General features: G+C 37.8%; 1 protein-coding gene across 1 annotated transcript; it reads right to left on the reverse strand.

Annotated features, from left to right (window-relative positions):
* Positions 1-627: 627 nt before the first annotated feature.
* LOC149836787 (mitochondrial adenine nucleotide transporter ADNT1-like) lies at positions 628-22,975 on the reverse strand. Its single transcript, XM_090005577.1, has 8 exons — positions 22,547-22,975; positions 20,346-20,394; positions 10,852-11,015; positions 6,235-6,272; positions 3,237-3,349; positions 3,008-3,121; positions 2,486-2,830; positions 628-1,001 (listed from the first exon to the last, which is right to left on the reverse strand). The coding sequence occupies exons 1-8, from the start codon at positions 22,705-22,707 to the stop codon at positions 918-920; spliced, it is 1,068 nt and encodes a 355-aa protein (XP_089861703.1). The 5' UTR covers positions 22,708-22,975; the 3' UTR covers positions 628-917.
* Positions 22,976-24,516: the final 1,541 nt, after the last annotated feature.

Consider the following 24,516-nt stretch of genomic DNA (forward strand, 5'->3'; position numbering starts at 1 on the left):
AAAGCGGAATATGAATAAAAAATGAAGCAATATGGAATCAAACAAGAACCAAATAAAAACTAAAATAAAATTGATCATTCTTATATTTCATGATTTTTTTGTAAAAGAGTTAAATTTTTGTTAAAATCTAACAATGATGGTTACCAATTTAAAGAAAGTACATAGAAAGTGAATGAAAGCGTGAGAGAAAATAAATGAAAAAGATGAAAAGAAACGTGAGAAAAGTATACAGTATGCATAGACCATGTGTATGAGAAGCATAGAAGAAGCATGGGGGAATCGAGCTTCCCATGAAGTTTCGGAAGCGAGGAGTATCACGCTTCCGAAGCAAGTTTCCGGGAAGCGAGCTTCCCACCTACCTAAGAAGCTTCCGGTAACTCTGGTTATTTCTCTTGCTTTCCACTTCATCAATGTTTCAAGAACTCTTCTTCCAGACACACAACACTGCAAACATCATTAAACTTACACTTAGACATCACCAAGGGAGTATTCACAAGATCAAATCCTAGACACCGCAAGAATATGTTTACAACATTAATTAATGCAGGCCAAAAGTTACGTTTTTCAAGCACCAGAAAATTCAATCTTATTTCTAAGCTGAGATTATGGTGAAAAGACCATATCAGGAAAATGCAAGAGGAAACTAGTTTAATATCAAGCAAAATAAAAGATACAACAGATCATACATAAGAAGAATGGCTTGAATATTGAAGTAATGCCTCCCATTACCTTCCTTATAGCTCTTTATTGACTGAATAAGAATGAAGAAAACCAACCACCTTTAGCCCTTGTTTTGGTTTTGATGCATTATCTGCAGTAATACCAATATGCATTACAGGATATCACCTACCCTTTATCCTGATCCCTACAAGAAAAAATACCCAAGCCCTCAATTGCGCTTTTGGTTATTGCCACTCTCAGTCAGATATCCTCATCTCGACACCTAAAACATCTTTAACCAACTCATACATCACAAATGCAATCGCAATGGATGGCACAACCTGTAACCAAATAGCAAAAGAATCAGTCGGATAAAAGAAAAAAATTCAACACATAGGTGATCAACTATGGAATGAAATGTCACACCATTCCCCGGAACCCTGGAGGTTGAACAGGAAAAAACCAACAAACTGTGATCAATATTTCAAATGTATGTGTAAAATCATGTTCCCCATGTCCAATGAACATGTAATCTGCTGCCCAAACAGAGGGAGGCATATCCATGTGTTACATTTATGCTTGTTTAAGACTAACTTTCAATAGGTAATTGACATAAGCATGTATCTCAAGATCCTACGGTAACAGAACCAGGTCTCCAGAACCACAACTTTGGCAACCATGAGCAAGTAGTTTGCTCAGAAAAATAGATGGCTATTAAAATTTGTCTTTTCTGTAGATTTACTTTGGAAAGAAGTAAAAAACATATTCCCAGTGAAATTATTACATTAAACCTATGCAATTGTTGATAATTGGCAGATTTAGTCATCGATACTAGATATCATCTTTCAGGACAACTTGCTTGACCATTTTCAATAAATCGACTGACTTTCTGCTAATTTTGAAGAGCTGGATTAAATTCTCATCAAATTATAGTCATTTCAATAAAATCAAGAGCATATTGAAAATGTTTACTATGAAAGTGGTGACATGGACAAGATAACAATTTCCTTGGTCACAGTAAGGAAAATAGGAAGCAAGGAATTGATGAGAAAATAGTGTTATCCAAGCTGAGTGAATAAGTTTTAGTCTTTGAGATTAATTAGGTACACGATGTTTTTTTTTTTATTCATGTCTTGTCTGTCTGGAATCTAATGGAAACTAAAAAATTACAATTGGAATTAGAGGGGTAGACAATGGAGACTTAGTCTAGAAACTCCCTATGCATAGAGAAATTTTGACAACCAAGAGGCAACTGTGCCCACAATCTCCATTTGCTTTCACTACTGGATTTGATCATTGGCACTAACTGCTATGCTATGTCACATGGGTGTGGGTGTGGGTGTGGGTGTGGGTGTGGGTGTGGGTGCGGGTGCGGGGGTGCGGCACTTTCAAAAAACTTGGGTACGGGGGTGCGGCAAAAATATAAAAAATTATATATATATATATAGAGAGAGAGAGAGATATAGATATATATATAAAGTCCAAAAGTTGGACATAAATGACCCTGGGTGCGTTGACTGCACCCAGGGTCAGGTTGACCGCATCGGGTGCGGGTGCGAGTGCGACGCGGGTGCGGCACCTAGTTGGCGAGTCCCTGTGACATAGCTGCTATGTTGCAGGCGCAGAACTTTCCGACTGCTCTGGCCAAACTACACAACCAGTTGATAGCAACGCTCTTCAAAAGATTCGACTAGGGCCTCCTCAGATTTCAGTCACCCAAATAAAACTGAAGAGTGATTTGTAGTGAATATATGTTCTATTAACACTAATAGGGATGCCTTGATCATAGTTCTCTAACCCCACAAATGTGCCATACATAACTAACCTTCACAGAATTAGGAACTAAACCCTTGTATAAAGCTCCAAAACCTTCATGCCGCACTGTTTTCCTGAATGCATCAACCATGCCAGTGTATTCAAGTGGTGCCTTGCTTCTCCCATCCCCTGTCACAACGGATGCTGCATGGCTCCAGCCTACCATCTGCATTCTTCTGCGTATGACATCAAGTGGGTAAGCAACTGTTTGGCCAATAGTTCCAGCAGCAGCTCCACAAGCAAGCCTTGTAGTCACACTCAGTTCATTGTCTTCAACAAGTCCAAATGGCCTTGTTTTGATCAACCAGTCCTTCAGGGACTCGTATACAGCAAAGTTCAGACCTACATAAGGAATCTGTGGAAACAAACAAAATTAGTCATGATAGCAAGCATTCCACTCACACATACACATGCATACACAACCCTATATATTACTTTTCTCTGGAGAAAATGCAAACAAATATTATAAAATCATGATGTTGAGCAGAAAACTGAAGAGCCATATCAATAAAAAAGGAAGGGTTTCACTAACCACTCCAATGACGGAAGGAAGCCATCCTTTGTACAGAGCTCGAGGGCCTTCCTCACGCAGGACAGTTGACAGTGCATGAAACATTCCCCTATACTGGTAAGGGGACTTCTCTGTCTGCATGAACCATTTTATGTTTTGAGGAGCATGGTAGCCACAACTTAGCATCCAATAATGTGGAAGTGAAACATTAACGAAGAGAAAAACTATGCAAAAATTACAATTAAAGGACCTGGACAGTTAGCCTCCCCCGAACCATGTCCATAGGATAAGTTGCAGACATTGCAATGATGCCCGCACATGCTCCAGCTCCAAGGCGCAGAAGTGGAGTGAGCTGTGCATCTTCTGCAAAATCAGATGAAGGCAAAGTAATCAATTTGTAATAACATTAAATCCATGCCCAACACCATATATGCATCACATATAAGTTCAGCAGGTAAAAAAAATCACACATACATTCAGTAAACAAAAGAAGCTCAATAAGGAACTCACATGATAAACATAAATAAATCATCTAAGTTCCACAGAACAAAAATAAGATCAGATGAATTGAATGATGTCAACCACATCTTTAAATTAGGTCTTGATCGTCCAATTAAAGCAATCAATTACTTATGGCCTGGCTATAATAGGCATTCTAACCTTAGGGGCCCATTTGTTTCATTCCCATGGAAGAGAAGGCTCCTTCATGGTGGCCTGGCTATAATAGGCATTCTAACCTTAGGGTTCCGTTTGTTTCATTCTCATGGAAGAGAAGGCGCTTTCATGGGAAGGGGCATCGGTTAATAAAAACTCCTGCAAGCCAGTTTTCCCATAAAAGTCCTTTGATATTCATGGGGAGGAATGAAGTGATTTTCACATGGGGCCAACTTGTGCCGGCACTGCATTTTCACGCTATGATGCTTGGATGTTTGTTTCCCCCATGTTGGCAAAAAGGGGGAAGCGAAACCAACTGAGCACTTTCCCATGAAAACTATATGAAACAAACAGGCCTTAGAGGTAATATTCAACAATCACTTTGGGAAAAAAAATAAGCTTGAATCTCAAGTTTTACATGTTTGGATTGACATGAAACAATTTTTTTATTTCTTCCCTTTTTTTTATCAGAAAAAACATAGGTACACCAAACTGGGATTTTAATCACCTGTGCAACAGATTTACTAAATAGCTTGGCGTGTTCTATAGGCATACCACATTTATTTGGATCATAAATCAGCAAAACCCAAACCATCAAACCAAAGCGCCCAGCAACCAAAGCATCCAAGGATACACAAGGAGACAAACTCATGCACAAAGATATGCACCCATGCACTCAAAAGGTTTGTGTCTATCAGACTCTAGGTTCAGAGGTACTGGCCAACCATGACTTCATAAAAAACAACAAAGTTGAATCTCGAGTTTAATATCGTCATATTGGGTAGGCACTTTCTTTTTTCAGCCATGGCTTTGGGTTCGTAAAAACCATCTTATGTCTGCCAACCTGAATTTTCAATTCCTTCTGTGACAGGTGCATTTCAATAGTTTGATTAATTGACCACGCAACCATATTTGTGTGGTGTTTGCTTGGCATTTGGCATAATCAAAACAACCACAGCCAAACCCTATTCAGATTTTCTCCAAATCCTCTTTCCCCTTCCTCCTTTTTATGCAGAAAAAGCACATGCGGCACACTCATGCAGACGTGGAGCCTGCAAAGGAATTATGCATGCCATTGCACAAACTCCAGATGCTGGATTACCTTACCCACACACACAGCACAAAGACATGCACAGCATAGAGGCACCAAGACACAGGTGCACACATGCCCACAGATTATTTTAATATCTGACCCTTGGTTCATCTTATGACCCCCACACATACAGGTCTTATGGACTTTATAAGGCATCTTTGTTTGATAACTATTTTTGAAAAAAAAATTCATATTAACAAGTTTCCATAGATTAAGTCTAACAGATGGGGACCAAGGCTGTCCTAGATTATATAAATGTCACATGGATACAGATGCGGGAATGGGACATGATACGGATACAGCTAGTAAACACAGCAATTATAAAAAATTTTGGCATGGATGTTAATATATATATATATATATATATATATATATATATATATATATATATACCAAAATACCCGATAGGGGTATTTTGGTCTTTTCACTGCATAATTTATTTTTGTAAGATATTTATTTAGGTTTTCCTTTTTTGTTATTTTTTTATTTTTCCTTTTTTGTATCTTCCTTTTTGGATCCATTGGGGGCCCCACCTAATGAGACGTTGGGGCTCCCCAACGTCTATTAGGGGGAGCCCCAATGGCTCCCTCTTTTAGCCCTCTCTTTTTGTATTTATAGGGGTCTTCCCCCTCATGTAAAGCAAGTGTTCTCTCACTTTTTCCTTTAATAATATTCATCTTTTGCCTTTTGGCATTCACCCCATAGTGGGTTTGTGCATTTTGCACATTAAGTGCTTGTGATATTCGGTTCTTTATTGTGCCTTTGTATTCCGCATATCTCATTACAATGGAGACATGGCCGTATACACATACATAGATGTATATATGTATGTATGCATGTATACCAGCAAGTTTGAATCACTATAATTATAAAGTCAAATAATAAAACTAAATTGAAATGTGATGTAATTGATAGACAAATTTTAAAAGAAAAAAAACGCAGGTGAATACAAAATCAGTAATCAAGATCCTAAAAAGTAAGACATAAAACATTATTACTCTTGGTTCAAAACTACAAGGGGAAAAACATAGCCAACATAAAAAAGACAAGAATGATCTTGAAAGTGCCTCTTAAAATATTAAGTGGGAGGACCTAGCACCAGCAAAGTGTCCAAACACCATCAATGTTTTCTGAAACTCAATATTTTCTGAGACAAGAATTAACCAGTCGTTTTTACGCAACAAAAGATTCTAAAAAAATAGATACATGCATGCACACCCCTGTTATAAGCAGCTGGCATCCTTGAAGCGCATGCAAGTTCTGGAACATGACCACCTGGATTATATACATTGAATTTTTTATTCTAGCATTTAGAGCAACTCAGCTATTTTTGTAACATGATTATTGTTAAGGTAACAGTCACATGCATACAGGAATAGTAATGGCCTTAAAAAATTTACAAAGTCTGCCATCCATCGTTAGTTGCTCAGAGTTTTCTTAAATTTGCAATACCCAAAGAAAGTGATGTGAGCAGGATAGATAAATAAAAGACAGTTCATACCATTTCCAGACTGTCGCCGGTAAAGCCACAAAATTCCACTGTAATGATGAAAACAAATTATTTTAACATATAATGAATACAGACTCCGAAAAAAAATACAGATAAAGAAAACAGAAAAGTTGATTCATTATGTCAAGAAAACAAGTGAAATAGAGACTGAACACTAAATTGTGATAAGAAATGATCCAAAATTTCACCATAAAGAAGTTTAGCATGAAAATAACAAGGCGAACTCAATATGATCAAGGAATCGTTTGGCACAAAAACAGAAACTATCAATACAAGATTCATTTCTATAACACCAAACATAGATGGAGTGCAAGCAAGTACTGCCGACGGTCACAAGCTCTTAACCTGAAACTTATGGAATACATGCAGCTATGCAAGATTACATAAGCCTGCAGGACACATTTAATGATAGTTTAGCAAAAGCAACACAGACTTCTCCTATAATAATACCAGAATAAAAGAGGCCCAACCCTGGTTTGATTATGGACGGTGAGGTGTCATAAAGCAGCACGGAAACCAAGATACTCCAAACCGAGATCCAAATGCCAAACCAACAAGCATTTGGATGCTTGAACAATACACATTAAAACAAAAACAATACAACTACTGTGAATGAATGATTTCATTAATAATGAACATTAAAATACAAAAAAGAAAAATACATTAAGACCTCACTACAATATACATTCAAACACTCAAAAAATACCTAGAACTACCCATCACTCTCTCACCTTACAAAGGCAGACACCCACCCATATTTATAGAGAAAATAAGGGAGAAGAGAGAGATTAAAAGAGAGGAGCCATTCTAGCCGTCCAACGGCTAGAACAAAGTCAACCTAGGTTGACTCAGCTAATATATATATTTTATGCACAGAGGCCTTTCATTATGTTGTTTTGTGATAAACAGGCTGCCGATGAAAAGGTTAGGAAATAAATCTCCCTTTTTGCAAGTTATACGGGAAGAATCCATATTATAATGGATTAAAAGCATGGGGCGGCACGTGTTATGTTCACATAGATAAGTCTTTGAGGACAAAGTCCCATGAAAGGGCTTATGTATGCAGGTTTGTAGGGTATGCAGATAACTATAAGGGGTATCGTTGTTATGATCCCGTTGTAAAGTGGATTAGAATATCTAAAAATGTGGCACTTGATGAGTTGTTATTTCAAGACGTTAATAAAGACAAATTTGTTCAAAATATGCTGAAATCTGCATCGCATACTGAATGTTATCAGATGTGGCTGAATGTTGAACTCTTTGCCTTTCCCAACCTTGAGCATTACTCACAAGAATGTACCAAAGGTTCATCGAAACTTAAATGTTGAAGAGTTGCAGCCGAATGTGCAGGATAACGATTCTAATGATGGACAACCACCAGCTGATTTTCAAAGATACAAAGAAGGTGTTGTGTATACCAGAAGGCCTAGAGAATTAAAAACATAATCATCCTTAGGAGAAATCCCACATGTTCCAAATGATATCCTTGAGCCAAGGAGATCAACAAGGATTCAACATCTGGTTGAAAGATGGGTAAGTTATGACAGTATCTTTGCAGAACATCAATTATTTTTAACTGAAATAGTAAAACATGATGAGCCCAAATCTTATAGCCAAGCAAACACAAAAGATGAGCAGAGGCTATGAATAAGGAGATGAGAGCCTCACAAGAGTGCCAAATATGGGATATAGTTCCAAGACCAAGTGATAAAAATGTTGTTGGTTCAAGATGGGTGCATTAAATAAAATATAAGCATGGAGTCAGCCTTGTTGCCAAGGGTTATTCATCACAGGAATATGGTTTGGATTATGAAGAGACTTTTAGTAATATTGTTAAAATGTGCATTGTTTGATTAATTTTGTCTCTTGCGGTTAATCATAAATGGGCTCTAAATGAGTTAGATGCAAAAAATGCATTTTTACATGGTAACTTGAATGAAGTTTACATGAAACACCCAGTGGGTTATGATGTTAAGGATTCTCATACTGATGTTTGCATATTAAAAAGGACTATATATGGATTAAAGCAAGCCTCAAAATCCTGGTTTAAAAGTTTTTCTTTAGAGATCCAGAAACATGGTTTTTAAAAGTCTCATCGGATCATTCCTATTTTTTTTAAGAAAGATGGGATAATTACTTTTTTACTTATCTATGTTGATGACATTATAGTTACAGGAAATTTTGAAAGTCATGTCAAAAATATCAAACTCTTTTTAAGTTTGAGATTTCATATGAAAGACTTCGGGAAATTGAAATATTTTTTGGGTGTTGAGGTAGACAGAACATGTGATGGTGGTCTTATTTTGACTTAGCATAAGTATGTCATGGATCTTCTTGGCGAGATAGGCATGAAAGACTGCAAAACAATATCAACCCCAAGTCCCATACATCAAAAATTTAGTACAGATAAAGAGTTATACAGAGATCCCACTAAATATAGAAGTATAGTAGGTATGCTTCAATACCTCACTTTTACTCACCCTGATATTACATATGCAGTTAATCAAGTGTCTCAGTCCATGCATGAGCCAAAGGTCACTCATATGGAGGCAGTGAAACACATATTAAGGTATTTAAAAGGCACAATGGGAGATGGCTTGGTGAATAAAAGAAGGTTATAGGGAGAAAATATGTTGTCATTATTAGCATTCTCTGATGTCGATTGAGCTGAAGATCCAGATGAAAGAAGATTCATTTATGGTTATTGTATGTTTATTCGCAGCAATGTGATATCATGGAGTAGTTGAAAGCAAAGAACAGCTACCAGGTCGAGCAACAAAGCTGAATATAGAGTTATGGCTATAGTTACTTCAGAATTGACATGGATTAGGTTTCTTATGATAGAATTGGGAGAAAAAGTTTCAAAATCTATTTTATTTTGTGATAATTAAAGTGCAATCCAAATATCAATAAATCCAATCCAACATGACAGAACCAAACACATATTGAGATTGATCAGCATTTCATTAGGCATAAAATTGAAGAAAAGGAGTTGGAGACTAAGTTTGTTGGAACTAAAGATCCAACTGCAGATACTTTAAAAAATGCCTGACAGTTCAGAGATTTTGGTACTTAAAGTACAAGTTGTCCATGGTGAATACCATGTACAATTTGAGGGAGGCTATTGGGACGTGAATTCAGATCTAGATCTAGATCTAGTTAAGAGTCCAAATCCAGATCACATCATAGAGAGTCCCCTTATGTAGAGAGTCATGTTGTAAAATCTCTTCTATTATAGAGTCCTTATTAGAAATTGTTATTAGACTCCTTAGAAACAGTTATTGTTATAAAAGGAGGTCAGCCCTCATGTTTCCCTCTTAAGGAACATATCCCAAAAAAGCAAGCCTGTCCATTCCCTTCTTCTCTCCTTTCTTTATTCTGAAATAAATCTGATTTGAAGATTGTGAACCACATTTATTAATAGACACTTGCGCTTCGTTAGTGCGCCTCCAGGCAAAAAAAGCCTTGCCTTGCCTCAAGGCGCGCTTTTCACAACACTGTTGTGGACGCAACAGAATTGTTATTGTCACATTTAGCAGGACAATGAACTGAGGTAATGGCATTTAAACTTGGTTGTGCACTTTATTATGCTTATATTAGGTTTTCATATCCTATGGCAGCTAAAGCTAATAGGTATCTCTGCAATGCTCCTCACACTACATGGTATGGGACTGTCATATGCATATATTAGGCATCATAGTAAACAAATCAACTAGCCATGAATTTGATTTGCGACACAGATATCAAAGCTTGGAAGGTGACAAGTGGATTACACTTCTGCAATATGGAACCTTTCCAGGACAAGATGCTACAAAAGTCTACCATTATTGAAACACATAATAGATCATGATTTCCAGCATAGAAGTACTCCCGCAATGATGCACCCAAAGCCTGACGCTGATGCACAGTTTTAGGATAATTGCATTGAAATTTGTCATGTTATCAAGATCAGATAACATAAATAGCCATACATGCCAAAGCTACTAGCTATAGATAAAAACTAGCACTACCTTGCAGCACTTGTCCACGTTTATGGGAAGCTTCTACATATCCTTAAAAGCTGCATCAATTAGTCTTAGCAAAGTGCAAACCGGTGAGCCCTAAAAGATATTGTTTCCCATCATGAGATCTAAGAGACAATCTTCACAAAGGAATTTGAGCATATCTTGCTGAGATTGTTGGGGAATGATTAATGAGTCATCTTAATCAGCATGCCAGCCAAAGGTAAGGACAAAGAAAGATAAAAGACCAGGCGGCAATGGGATATCATCCTGAAGATCTGCTTACAAAGTTATCTTGCAGTTGTAATAGGTTTATATGAATAAAAACCTAGAGAAAACCAAAGATAATGGTGCAAAAGGGTTGAAGAGAAAAAGGAACACTCTCATTCAGTTTCAAAATGTCCCAGTCTAACATGCCTCCCAGAATATAAATGTCTGGGAAGGAATTAACGTACAGGCAAAAACAATAATAAGCAAACAAAAGCATAAAAGATGCTATGACCAAACATATCATAAAATAGATTGAATGCCCAAGCAACAAAGCTGAATTCTCCAATTGCTGCCGCTTCCTATACATTTTGATACCAAACTCATGCATAAAAAGTACCTAGCTGCCTGCTCATAGCTAAAGAACTTAACAGCTGAGTTTGGCACAATCCGTGCACAGTTGGTGCCGTTCCCTCTAAAGAGTCCCCGAAAACCTTCTGTTCCCCATATGTATTTCAAACCTTGGATAGTGCCATTGTATTTTATGCTGTGGGGATTTTGAACCTATTTTAAGACCAACAGTTAGTTAAAACAATAACAATAGCACATAGGAAAAAAAAAAGAAAAAATGAGTTTGACAAGTTTAAATCTCCAACCAAGAAAACAACCATTTGGTAAATGACAATTATTACTGATATTCATTTACATCTCATGATGACAACTCACACTGATCCAAACTTTTAAAAGATGCTAGCAAGATGCTTCTGTTGTTGTCCAAGAAAAAACTACCAAACCTCAAGAAATTCCAACGTGTTCAACAAGGATGCAAAATGTTAACCAGCTTCTGAGCATACATATGCTGGAAATATTGCTACAGAAGCAATTCTTGGCATCATTAGCCATAATATTTATGCCATAGTTTGTCTGGACAAGATTATATCGGTAATATTTTATATAGAACTAAAAGCAAAAAGGCAGCAGCACTCCACCATGAAAATTTTGCATACTGCCATTGTCAAAGCTTCCACAACATAAGTTTATCAAAATGTCTTCATATTCCCTTAGCGTGCAGCAAGATTTATGTTTCTTCACTCCATTTGCCCAGTTTCTCCAATATAAAGGATTGAGATGAGTAAAAATATTAACATATTTGAATACATTACATGTGAATGCACCTTTTCTTACAAAAGTTTTGATCAGTACATCAACAAAATAAAAGGGCTATCAACTAAAGCAAGGAAATAGATGACAGGAAATAAAAAAAGAGACCAGTTACTTACTGTTCATAACTAAAAGAAATAGTTCATGAAATCTCAACAGTGAGCAAAATATCACAACGATTGAACTACCTCATGCTTTGCTTGAATAATGCACAAGCAGCTAAATACTAATGTCCATCTCAAAAAAAAATGACCATATCAGGTGAGAAGCACCTCTGACGATAATATTGTCAGAAGTGCATCGGATGCCATTCATCCATGAGATGATCGGCATACCAAGCACCACCATTTTTCCTTCTTTTTCAACCATTCTTTTTTTTTTGCTTTAGATGTTGTTCATCTACAAGATGAACGACGCTCAAAATTTTATTGAGCCCCATCTGAGAGGTAAACTATCCAACCATGGTGTTTGGGCTGTCATTGATCACATGGATGAAGGGCATCCAAGGCACCTCTGACCTGATCCTGTCTCAAAAAATATAACTTAGAAAAAAAGTCAGAAGACCAAGGCAAAAACCTTAAAGAAAATTCTATGAATAAAATTTTCTTCAACATATGGCCCACATATATATAACCAGAAAAATCATAAATGGCACGATGGAGCCAAGGTAGCATGGTCATATGGGGAAAGGCGATAAAGCCTCCAGGAAGTCTCTTCCTTCTCAAATACAAAATAGTGATAACAGTTGAAATTATGAAAGATTTCTTTAAAGATAAAGGAAATTGCAATGAAGAAAGTACACAAACAAAACCATTTCCATTTGATTTGCAACTTCTATTTACTCCTTCATCCTTCAGTGGTTGTATCCACTACCAACTATGACCTACACCACCTCTCACACTGCCTTTAGTGTCATTCGCACCTGTGAGACCTCCAATGCCAAGATGATTCATCATAACAGGAGCCTTTTGCTCATGGAACTATATTCTTCATTAGGGAAACACGCCAGGTTTTTTTTTCATGTATAGGGGACAAAACTGTCAGTCTAACTGAAATGGATTCTTGGACCACCAAACTGAGGAAATAATAAACCCAAACGCGAAAAGAAATGGAAATAATACTACAATATAGAGGAAAAAAATATGCCCTATGACAAAGGAAAGAGCATGAACAATGAATTAAACATTTTTCATAGGTTAGACCTTTGTCATCTTCCCACAGTAAAAAGGAAAATAAGAAAACCTTGGCTTGTCCAGGAACACAGAATAAAGAATCAAACAATAGACTTATGTGCAGTTAAGAGAAGATAAAGATAACGATAGACACAGTGTCGCCATTGGGCTTATAAACAGTATATGCCTTTGTTATCTTAAGGGACAACTAGATACATATTTCCTGGATCAGAAAAAATTTTCAAGCTTCATCATCATCCAGAATTGCATTAATTTGATTTCTTACATGATCCTCAGCATCATAAATGCCTAAGGAAGACGCTCGTCATTATTCACAAAGAGTAGTGCTATCATAGACTTTGCTGCATGGAAACATCACTGAAGGACCTATTGGTCTGAACAGTTCTCTTAGAATTCTCACTGACAAATTTTAATTACTTTTAGTCATTTCAGGTGAAAATAGCTAAAATTACTTTTAGTCATCAGAAGCTGAAACAGTTACTTTACTATAAACATATGATCCTAGTAGAATTTATCAAGCGGGCCTAATGTGCTACTTTGAGCTACAGAATTATTCTCTATTGAGATCCTCACCATGTTCTGTACATGAATAACTGTTACTGAAAAATAGTCAGTGACTTGGTCTTCTCTATCACCACCTTCACTAGAACCATCTCACCAATATCCAACTGCATTAAGTCAATATATGGATGGCAAAAGGAGTCTGAAGTTATTTGTCCATCAGTATTCCAAAATGTAGCATAGTCAAATATAATGGTAATATTTGTGGCATTCTTCTCCCTAACTTTCTTATGAACACAGAGAATAACATGGCATCCTTTATACAATCTGAATCATCAGGCATATGATGCCTTTTGATATTACCATCCATAAACACACCCTATGCTAACAACAGAATAAATCACCATAGAAGGACCACATCTAACTCTTCCTATCTTGCAAAAAACTTATAGGTGCTCATTAAATACTCCATGGAGGGTCAAAATGAGGAAAGAAGGTGATCCAGATTCATCTTGGCTATCCAAGAATGGAACATTGTGAATTGATCTTCACTTTGTCCTTTTTTGTGTAGATACCAAAAGCAGCTCTCTCAGCACATGATAAGTGGGGCTTCTTATTTCAAGCCCAAAAACAGAATGCAGTTTTTCCCATTAACCAACAAGAGAAGTCATATAGAAGCAAGACTGTATTCAATGGGATCCTCATTTGATAAAACCATCTATTTATACATCTAATGTTTTTCCCATCATATTGTTCATTCATTCACACAGCTATTCAGGAATTTTTTTCTCAAAAAACAGACTTCAGTACATAGTACATACTTTATTGTGGTTATTGAGAATCAAAACAACATATCTTTTAGACCATTTGCCCCACTTCCCTAAATTCAACTTCTTCTGTATAAAACCTCCTACACTTATTTTTCTATTTTCTGACTAATTCATTCTTGCATATATTCATAAGGCAGACTATAACTTCCACATTAACTTCTCAAAATAGTGTTGAGTGTTTTCTGCCTAAAAGTTACACCATAAGATATATCTTTTGTTAAGAGTTGTATGTACATGTGTACATATATATGTATTATATATAGCTATGTCACATGGACTCTTATAAAGGGTTGCGTCCACGTGACGCGATGCGGGTGTGGCACCCAATGCGGCTATCATAAAAACCAGCTGCACCGGGTGCGGTCAACTGCAACCAGGGTTATAAGTGTCCAGAAATGGACTCGGTCGAGTCCATTTCGGTCCAAAAAATAAATAAATAAAATGTGTTTTAAGGGGGGGGGGGGGGGGGGGGGGGGGTAGGGCACATTTGCGTAAACCCCCCCCCTCTTGACCCTTCCTCCGCACCTCTCGTAACCCACTCCTCCTCCTACCAGTCGACAGCACAGCGGTGGTCCTCGTCCTGCTATGGCAGCGACGGCAACAGGTAACCTTACTCCTCCCTTCATCTTCCTTCTCTTCCTCCCTCCACCGCCTCCTCCTCTCTTTCTTCTCCTCCTCATATCTCTTTCTTCTTATTCCTTCTCCTCCTCCCCTCATTGTCGAAGGGCCGAACCCATGGTTGGCTTAAGCTCTTAGGTTAAGTTCTACTGGGTTCAGCAGAACCTAAACCCAGGCCTAGGTTCGGCTCTGCTGAACCCAGGCCTGCTAGGTTGGGCTCCTGGGTTCATCAGAACCGAACCCAGGGTTGCTGGGTTCGGCTCTGCTGAACCCATAGTTGTTGGGTTCAGCCAGAGCTGAACCCATATCTTATTTTTAAAAGGCAAGCTGAGGTAAGGCAGACCCCTACCAGTTATGAAACTATACCATTGGGTTTTGAACCTGCAACATCCCAACACAAGGTGACGTGCACCTGATGCTTCTATAAGACAAGTGGAGCCCCACGTTAACAAATATTGATCCAAATTTGAATCGAAACAAAAAAAAGGTTCAATAGATATACAAACTAATCGTATCCAAATGCATATTTGGATCTTATTTTATTATCTATGTTGAGAATAAAGTGGTGGATTAGAGGTCTAACCAAAGCCGATCAATTAGCTCTTTTGAACCCAGGCTTGGGTCCAGCTCTGCTGAACACAGGCCTGGGTTTGGCAGAACCTGAACCCAAACCTGGGTTCAAAAGAACCGAACCCAGGCTTGCTGGGTTTGGATCTGCTGAACCCAAGCCTGAGTTCGGCAAAACCTGAGTTCAGAAGAATCAAAACCCTGACCTGGGTTTAGAAGAACCCAACCCAAGCATGCTGGGTTCAATTTATGAATTTTATTTTAATAAAATATTATTTTTTGGGTTTTAAGGACGAAAATGGTAGACAAAGGGAAAGGACTCACGAACAAAGGAAAAGGTATTGTGTCATCTTCATCTATACGTACAAGTTCGACTGTTAGTGTTGATATAGCTGGTAGTGGTAGTGGTAGTGGTAGTGGTAGTGTTGGTTCTCGTTCTTCAGTTGTATCATGTGATGATGGGTCACTACGGGCACATGCGGAGAAACTTGGAAAAGCTAGAGGTGGTGGTGGAAATATCATATTTCGGTGCAATATTTGTAAAGTAAGTTCTATAGGGTCTTATACAAGAGTTAAGACTCATTTGTTGAAGATATCAGGACATGGGATTTCTGGATGTAAAAGAGTTGATGAGACAATGCAGAGGCAATACAAAAAAATACAAGATGAATATGAGAAGAATAAGACCGAATCTTGTGCAATCAATATACCCCTTTCAAGCCATCAAGAAGATGCTAAAAAAAATAGTTGTAAGAGGTTTCAAAACCATTGGATTTCTCTCTTTGTCTCACTTGGTGGAGGCTCTTCAACCACTACTCAAAGCTTCATCCACCACCACCAGTTCGCAATTTTCATCTCTTCCCCTATCGGTATGAACTCCAACCTAAATAAATCTACTAAAATTTAGAGACCCCCCGATCGGTCGGTATCCTATGAGTCTCTCTCCTCAACATATGACATGTTTAGCTCTTATATACTCTTATTTTGAACCTAAGACTTATGGTCAATCTAAAGATCTTCTAGAGTGGGTCAAAGCAATGAAAATTGAGTTGGAAGCCTTAGAAAGAGCCAAGGCTTGGGATATTGTGAGATTACCAAATGATAAAAAACCAATAGGATGTACATGGGTATATAAAGTCAAAATCAAAAGTGATGGGACATTAGAAAGACACAAGGCTAGATTAGCTGTCAAAGGATATGTCAAGAATATGAAATAGATTACGAGAAAACCTTTGCCCTTGTAGTAAGAATGACCATTGTTAAGACTCTCATAGCCCTAGCTTGCAATAAAGGTTGGCCTATATATAAAATGGATGTGAAAAATGCTTTTTAAATAGATAATTGAAAAAAGAAGTCTATATGGATCCACCCCCAGGTCTTGAGGGGATACATTCTCTAATTAAAGAAAGCTTTATATGATTTGAAACAAGCTCCTAAAGCCTTGTATGATAAATTCAAGGCTATCATGTTAAATTTTGAATATAGATCATGTTATATTGATATTGTTTTGTTTGATACGACATTTGACGCAAGGTATCGTCATCTTATTGTTGTATGTAGATGACATGGTCATCACTGGTGGAGACAAATAGGGAGTTAGTCATATTAAGATTGTTCTTAAAAATATTTTTGAAATGACTGGTCTTGGATTTCTTACATATTTTTTTGGTATAAAAGTTACATACTCATAGGATAAAGGTTGGGTGGATGAAATGGAAAAGTGCAACTGGAGTGTTGTGCGATCGTAGAATGCCATTGCGGTTGAAGGGAAAGTTTTATAGGACGACAATTAGGCCCGCTTTACTATATGGTACGGAATGTTGGGCTGCCAAGAGACATTATATTCAAAAAATGAGTGTAGGTGAGATGCGTATGCTTAGATGGATGTGTGGAAATACAATAAAAGATAAGATTCGGAATGAGAAGATACGTAAGAAGGTAGGCATTCCATCCATTGAAAATAAGATGAGAGAGAATCGTTTACGGTGGTTTGGACATATTCGGCGAAGGCCTAATGATGCTCCAGTTAGAAGGATGGAGAAATGGGAAAATATATTAGTTAAAAGAGGTCGGGGTAGGCCTAGGAAGACTTGGATGGAGATGATAGGAAAGGATATGAATGTTTTGAACCTCACCGAGGACATGGCATTAGATAGAAATGATTGGAGGAGAAGGATTCATGTGGAAGACCCAGAATGATTTTCTTTTTTGGTTCATATCGCCGACCCCAATTGTTTTGGGATAAAGGCGTAGTTGTTGTTGTTGTTGATAAAAGTTACATACTCACCTCGTGGGTATTTATCAACCCAACCTAAATTTGCAACTGAGATCATTATCGGGTCTGGAATTACTGACAAGAAAAGGGTCGACACCCTAGAAGTGATTAATGCAAAAAATGAAAATTGATGATGAAACACCTCTGGAGGATCAAACACTGTACTGTCAGATGATTGGAGCTCTCACATACTTATCTATCACCAGGTTTGATAGCGCTTATGCAGTTCACACTGCAAGCCAATTCCAAAACTCACCAACTATTGTGCATATGAGCGTTATGAAAATAATTAGATATATTCAGAAAACTGTTTCTAAAAGCCTTTTTTATCATCTTCCTCCCTTGATTTAATTGTGTACTCTGATTTAGATTGGGGAGAAGATCCTAATTATCAGTACTTAACTAATGGTTTTTGTGTGTTTTTAGGTTACTCGCTTGTGTTATGGAAGTGCAAAAAACAATAAAAGGTTTCTCCTTTATCAACGGAAGCTGATTATCGAGCCATGGCCACTACTATATCTGAAGTTGTTTGGTTGAGGTGATTGCTTGAAGATATGGGGATACATCTAATGATGCACACAAAGCTTTATTGTAATAACAAGAGCGTCATTTACATTGTTGACAACCATATGTTTCATGAGAAGACTAAGCACATTTAAATAGATTGTCACTATGTTCGCGAAGAGCATTTGAAGAGAATCATATTATTGTCATACGTCATCTTATAATATCAATTGGCGGATTTCTTCACCAAGGCCCTTCACTCTCCTAGATTCCAATTTCTCCTTTTGACAAACTTTCGGTGATCTCACCGTAAGTTTGAAGGAGAGTGTTAAGAATTGTATATACATGTGTACATATATAAATATGCATACACATATATGTATATAAATACATATATATAAATTTTATCTAGGTTATTTTGTTTTTTTATTTTTCTCATGGGCATTATGGTCTTTTGACCAACTAGACATTGGGAGGTCCCCAACGGCTAGTAGGCCTCTCTTGTTCCTCTCTCTCTCTCATGTATATATATGGGGGCATTAGGGTCCCAATTATTTAATGCAATGCATTTTATATTAATAAAATAATTATTTTTATATTGTGAGTGTGTGCCTTTATGCCTCATGAGAGCTCTCCCTTTGTGGATTGTATTGTGTTATTGCCCTAGTAGGCATCTTCTTTGATTCTTGGAGATCTCATTGCAGCTTTCAAATAACATCATTCTAAAGCTCAATCATTTAACTTTCTTTCTTTTAAAAAAAAAAAGAAATAACTCATTCAAAGGGCCCGAAGGAATTTCAAGTATCAACTTTTGACCCCAAACCAAGGTTGCCAGCCTAGGAAGCAAAAACAGGAAACGATACGAGAAGTGGAAGCGAGAAGCGAAACATTATAAAATTGATAAGTGAGAAGCAAGGAATTAATTTGAAAGCAAAACATGAATGAAATAGGAAGCAAAATAAGAACGGAATAGGAATCAAAAAAGGAAGAGAATAAAAATAACTATTCTTAAATTTCATGATTTTTTAGTGTAAGAATTAATTTTTTGTTACAATCCAACAATGATGGTTACCAATTTAGAGAAAGCACATGGGAAGTGAGTGGAAGCGTGAGAGGAAGCTTATGAAAAACACGAAAAGAAATGTGAGAGAAGCATATAGGAAGCATGGATGGAGTGTGTGAGAACCATAGGATAACCGTGGGAGAATCGAGATTCCCATGAAATTTCGGAAGCGAGGAGTATCACTCTTCTGAAGTGAGTTTCTAGGAACGACACTTCTCACTTACCTAAGAAGCTTCTGGTAACTCTGCCCCAAACAAGACCAAACTTGGAAAAAAGAACTTTCTTTTAAGGAAACAAGAAAAGAAAAGAACAAATTCAAACATATCAATAAGAGATTCCTCTTTGAATATTTCTATTTTGTACTTGTTTGCTAACTTTCATCCTTGAAATAAAACCCCAGATGGTGGAAGATGGTCAGTTTATCCTAGTAGCTTTCAAGAATTAACTAAAAGATGGAAGTTTTTTCTCAACATGATTGAATATTTTAAACTCGCCCTCCCCCCCCCCCCCCCCACACACACACACCTCCCTCCCTCCCTTCTACAACATTGCTTCTCAACTTTTATCAGGGGAGAAAGGCACAACCTTTTACCTCATGTAATAATCCTATAACTCTTCAACGTTGTAATTACATGGTTCATGCAAGGATTGGCATGCTCACACAGGCAAGCCCCCTGGGTTCCACAACCTAGGTTACCAACACAGGCACATTAGCTGACAACTGACCAAAGTAGAGCCCAGCCAAGTGCTTAGTCTTTACTTTTTCTAATTTTCATTTGTTTCCTCACAAACTTGCATTTGTTTGCTTAAGATTCTGATGATTTCTTCTTAGCAGGCAATGTCTGGCCAAGTGGTTTGAATCTTTCAATTTGAAAGAGGGCTTTCAGATTCATTGCATGTGAAGAAACCAACACAAAGCAATAGCAATGTCCATCCAGTTACAATAGCTGCAATTCCCAAATTTATATTTGTGTCTCCAGAAATACATAAAATAACAAAAGACAATCATAGTCAACATCACTAGAGCATCTATATTTAAGAAAATTGACCTAATAATATATCAATAACTTCAGTAAATCAGGCAGACATTTTTAGAACACCATTCAATAGAATGTTTAAGACAAGTAAAGTTCCAGGAACATTAGAAATAGATAACTAATTATGTGCAGTTGTAAACACTACCTGAAGCAATATTTTCAAACGTTCTAACGGTGCAACAGCAGTCCGTGACCTGTCATAAAACTCCAATTGTCAAAAACGAGAACAGTAGTAAACAACAAGATATCAGGACTAATGGCCACGAAACAATAAAATAAATTTATGATGGTGACTGTGTTGATCACATCCACAAAGTGCATGTCATGTCTAGTGTCAGTGTTGGCATGTGCCATGATCTGACCAATATGTAGAGATATATGTAATCAATGTTTTAGGTTGATAATTTTGCTAATCCATATGCTAATCTTTGATCAAAATTTGAGAAGGGCTGGAAACTGCAGCCGGCAATCAAATCATCAGATTTTTCTTGCACCAATTTTAAGTTTTTTAGGTTACCCATGGTACTTCCTACTTTTGAAGCACATGTTTTCCAATATATGCAAATCCCATAGGCTTCATTTGTACATAATTCCTTATTGAACATTGGTTGAATTTCTCAAGTCATTTGAAATTTGATTTTATAACTAAGCTCATTAAAAATGTTGTTGGCAAAAAATGTGATGCTGATTACTCTGATCAGGTCACTGATAGTCGTTCAAATACTCCATTTTTTTCCCAAAGAGTTTAGACAGTGCATGATACTACAATACTACTATATCCATTTCATAGTAACATTAAAATTGTTACAAAATAAATTATCAGAACTCTGGATTCTAGTTTTTCTTTCTGCAATATTTCCTACTATGCCTCTCCTTTCCAATTTATTTGCTTTATTATGTTTATTCTAGAAGTAAACCAAGCAACCAAAATTAAAGAGACAAGTGCATTTTCTTACTCTTTGACCCATTAATGGTTACATATAGAAGTTGAAGCAAATCTTTTCAGATGCCAAAAGGCCCAAAACTATACCTAGAAGCAATATACAAGCTGGTCTTTGTCCTCCAACTTGTAAGCTATTGATTTTAAAAAATGTCAGGCTCCAAAGAAAATAAAGTTTTGCATTTCACCAGAGTAACTAAACCATCAACACTTTGCCCGAGCAGCACCATGTTATTTTATTGATCTATGGAGAAGTAGCAGAATGCCCTGACCCTTTTTATGCTTGGGTATTGACTGTAAGACGACTGATAAATTTAGACTTCCACGGTTATAAGCATAAAAAGTAGATGCGCAATTCATGAATCTCATTGCACTAGCAAGACTCTTTTATGAAACCATATAAATGTAGATAATTAAACTGCAAATGGAAAATAAACAGAAGTATCCAATAACTTGACATTCCTATAAGAAGATTATGATTTCAACACGCATGAAATTACCATTGTGGACCAGAACTCAAAACTAGTATCAGTAGAATCTTTCGTCAGAGTATCCCAATGAAAATGTCAAATGAAAACGGCAATCAAGGCAAATATTAAAAATGTAAGAAAATTCAGATTAGTAAGGGTAATGACAAAATAAGAGTTACGTTTGATTAATAAAATTCCACGTTGGAAACAAACGCAAAGTTAGACTTTTAAGGTGCAGATAGCAGCAATCAAGAATAAACTCACATGGTTATGGGACTCGACAATCAAACCCTAGTCGCTTCTTTTTATCTTGTCTAGCTGTATCATTACGGCTTAGCACAGAGAAAACCAAAAAAATCGACGCATCTATCAGGCAGAGGAAATACACCATAAACATATCTAGCTTGTTCCAGTGTCTCGGCTAGCAAATAACGAACGGAGTTGCACAAAAACAAGGTTACATTTTCCTTTTCTCCCCTTCTCAGACGAACTGAAAGAAACAAAAAGAACGAAGCAAGGATAGGCATCACCCGAGATTGATCAATGAGAACTTGTTCGCGCGGGTGGTTAGAGACAAAGGGAAGAGGTGCAGGAGGGGCGTAAATACGGCGACAAAGAAACATTCAGAAATGTTGAAACGAAATCCGTAAAATAGCTAAAAACAAGGGAAACAGCATCGGTTGCAGAAGCAAGGTCACTAAGCAAGAAAGAAGAAGAAATCAAGTGACTTGGGGCGTTTCACTTAACTAAGAGAGCAATGATAGGAGATTGCTGAGAAAAAGAAAAAGAATCAAAGAAAACCGATCGCTCTGTGACCGCAATGGATCAAAGCGAGAAAACGAACCAATCAAACCCTCGATCGTCGGCGGAGAAGCGACCCAAACGCGCAGAGTTAAGGAGGAAAAGAAAGAGGAGGGAAGAGGACGAGAGACTCACACTCCGCCAGCTACGCCGCCGGCAACGAGCGATTTGCAGACGCTGAGGATGGCGTGGCTGGGCGCCTTTACTCCCTCGCTGGCGAACTTCGCCTCTTCCGCCAAATTCACAATCCTCGTCACCGTTGATTCCTTGCTCTGCACAACATTCTCCGAAGCCATAAAAACCCTGGCAGAAAACCCTTGACAGAAAAACCCCGAACTCGTCGTTCCCGTGCAAGCGAGCGAGCGAGAGAGAAGGAAGGCCCGAGAGGTCTCTCCTCCGTCGAGGACTGCGATTCTCCGTCAGTGGACTGTGACTCAACCGAGAGAAGAGATCGGCATGGAGAATTTGGTGGAGGGAAAGATGAGGGCCACCAAGGATCAGTCCAGAAGCCAATCGTTGTTGTCGCTTCCCCCGCACGATTCTCCCTTTCGCTCTACCGAGTTTCTCTTTTTGTATATATATGAAACGTTGGGAAACGTTTCCCCTGGCCGTCGTCGGTTCCAACGAAAGCCTAAATCGAAGATCGGCCGGAAAAGCCGTCGCCGGTGGATCCCCGTTCGACCGCAGAAGATATCGGGATCCGCTGCGTCGCCTCGGCGATTCGGCATAGGAAAAATCTCGGGAAGGGGGTGGGGAGTCCGAACTTGTCGAGATCGGGGGGGATCCGAGATATTAGGGATGAAACGGGTCGGATATACCGATACGTTTCATACTATGCCCGATTCGTGTTATTGTTTCGGATAATTCATATCCAGACTCAGGTTGGATTTGGGAAAACAATCATGTCGATCAAACCCGGGTAGAAATCAGATAAATAAACGGGTTCAGAGCAGATGGATTGCTGACACGTGTACAACTGAAGAAGTCCCGTTATGTTTCTGGCACCCTTGTCCATAGTACATTGATAAGTCATCCATGTCCATAGTATGGATTTGGATTCATGTCCAGATCCATCTTGGAAGGAACTTGATAATAAGGGTTATACCTTACTTTTGGGGCTTTACATTTCTGTTGTTGGTTCTCTAAACCTGGTCCATTTTCCTAATCAGGGTTATACCCTACTTTTGGGGTTTTACATTTCTGTTGTTGGTTCTCTAAACCTGGTCCGTTTCATTATAAATATTATTTATTTTTTAACTTCTACATATACCGTTATTTTCAAAGATTTTTTCTCAAAAACACACACAAATTTTCAATATCTTGTGAGATTTTCCGGTGACCGTTTCGAACAAACCAGTGTCCCTTTTACTAGGACTGTCAATGGGGATCGGGTACCCAAGCGGTCCCCAACCCAAATTCCTAGGTATGGCCGTAAGGGCATAAAAATTGCTAACCGAAATAATATTCGGATCAACCCAAACCCCACCCAAGTAATATGCAGGTTGGGTTTGGGTTATGAATTCTTTCAGATGTATGACCGGGCTCAACTTCACCCCAGTGTTTTATGCAACAAGTAATAACAAAAGTAAACCCTTACCATTGGCAACACATTCTCTTAATGAGCCCAGCCAAACACGAGCTGGCTTGTATAAAAACATTTCATGTTATTTATACATAGTATATATATTTCTATATATTTTACTTGAAAATATATATAGCTTTTTATAAATTACACTTAATATCTCATATTTTATGTATATGTATATATTTTTCATTCATCCTATATATATATAATGCATTTTTTTATGTTTATTATTTATAAAAATATATGTTTTATCTATATGTGCACTATCGAGCCCTGGCGAGCCGAGCCGAGCTGAACACCTTGTATTTAGGCTGGACTCATTTAAGCTACATGAGCTGCTAGTGGCTCTGCTTGCCAACTATATGAACCCATCACGAACAAGTTCATGACGAGCCAAACTGAGCTGAGTCACCAGCTACTCAGTTCGTTTACCAGCCCTTTCTGGTGCACCTTGGGCTGGGTTTGGATTCTTTTATGCCCTCACACATTCTGACCTAAGGGGCAATGTGTACGTGGGTGT

The sequence above is a fragment of the Nuphar pumila genome, chromosome 5, assembly GCF_984573655.1.
Source record: "Nuphar pumila chromosome 5, dmNupPumi1.hap1.1, whole genome shotgun sequence".
NCBI classification, from domain to species: domain Eukaryota; kingdom Viridiplantae; phylum Streptophyta; class Magnoliopsida; order Nymphaeales; family Nymphaeaceae; genus Nuphar; species Nuphar pumila.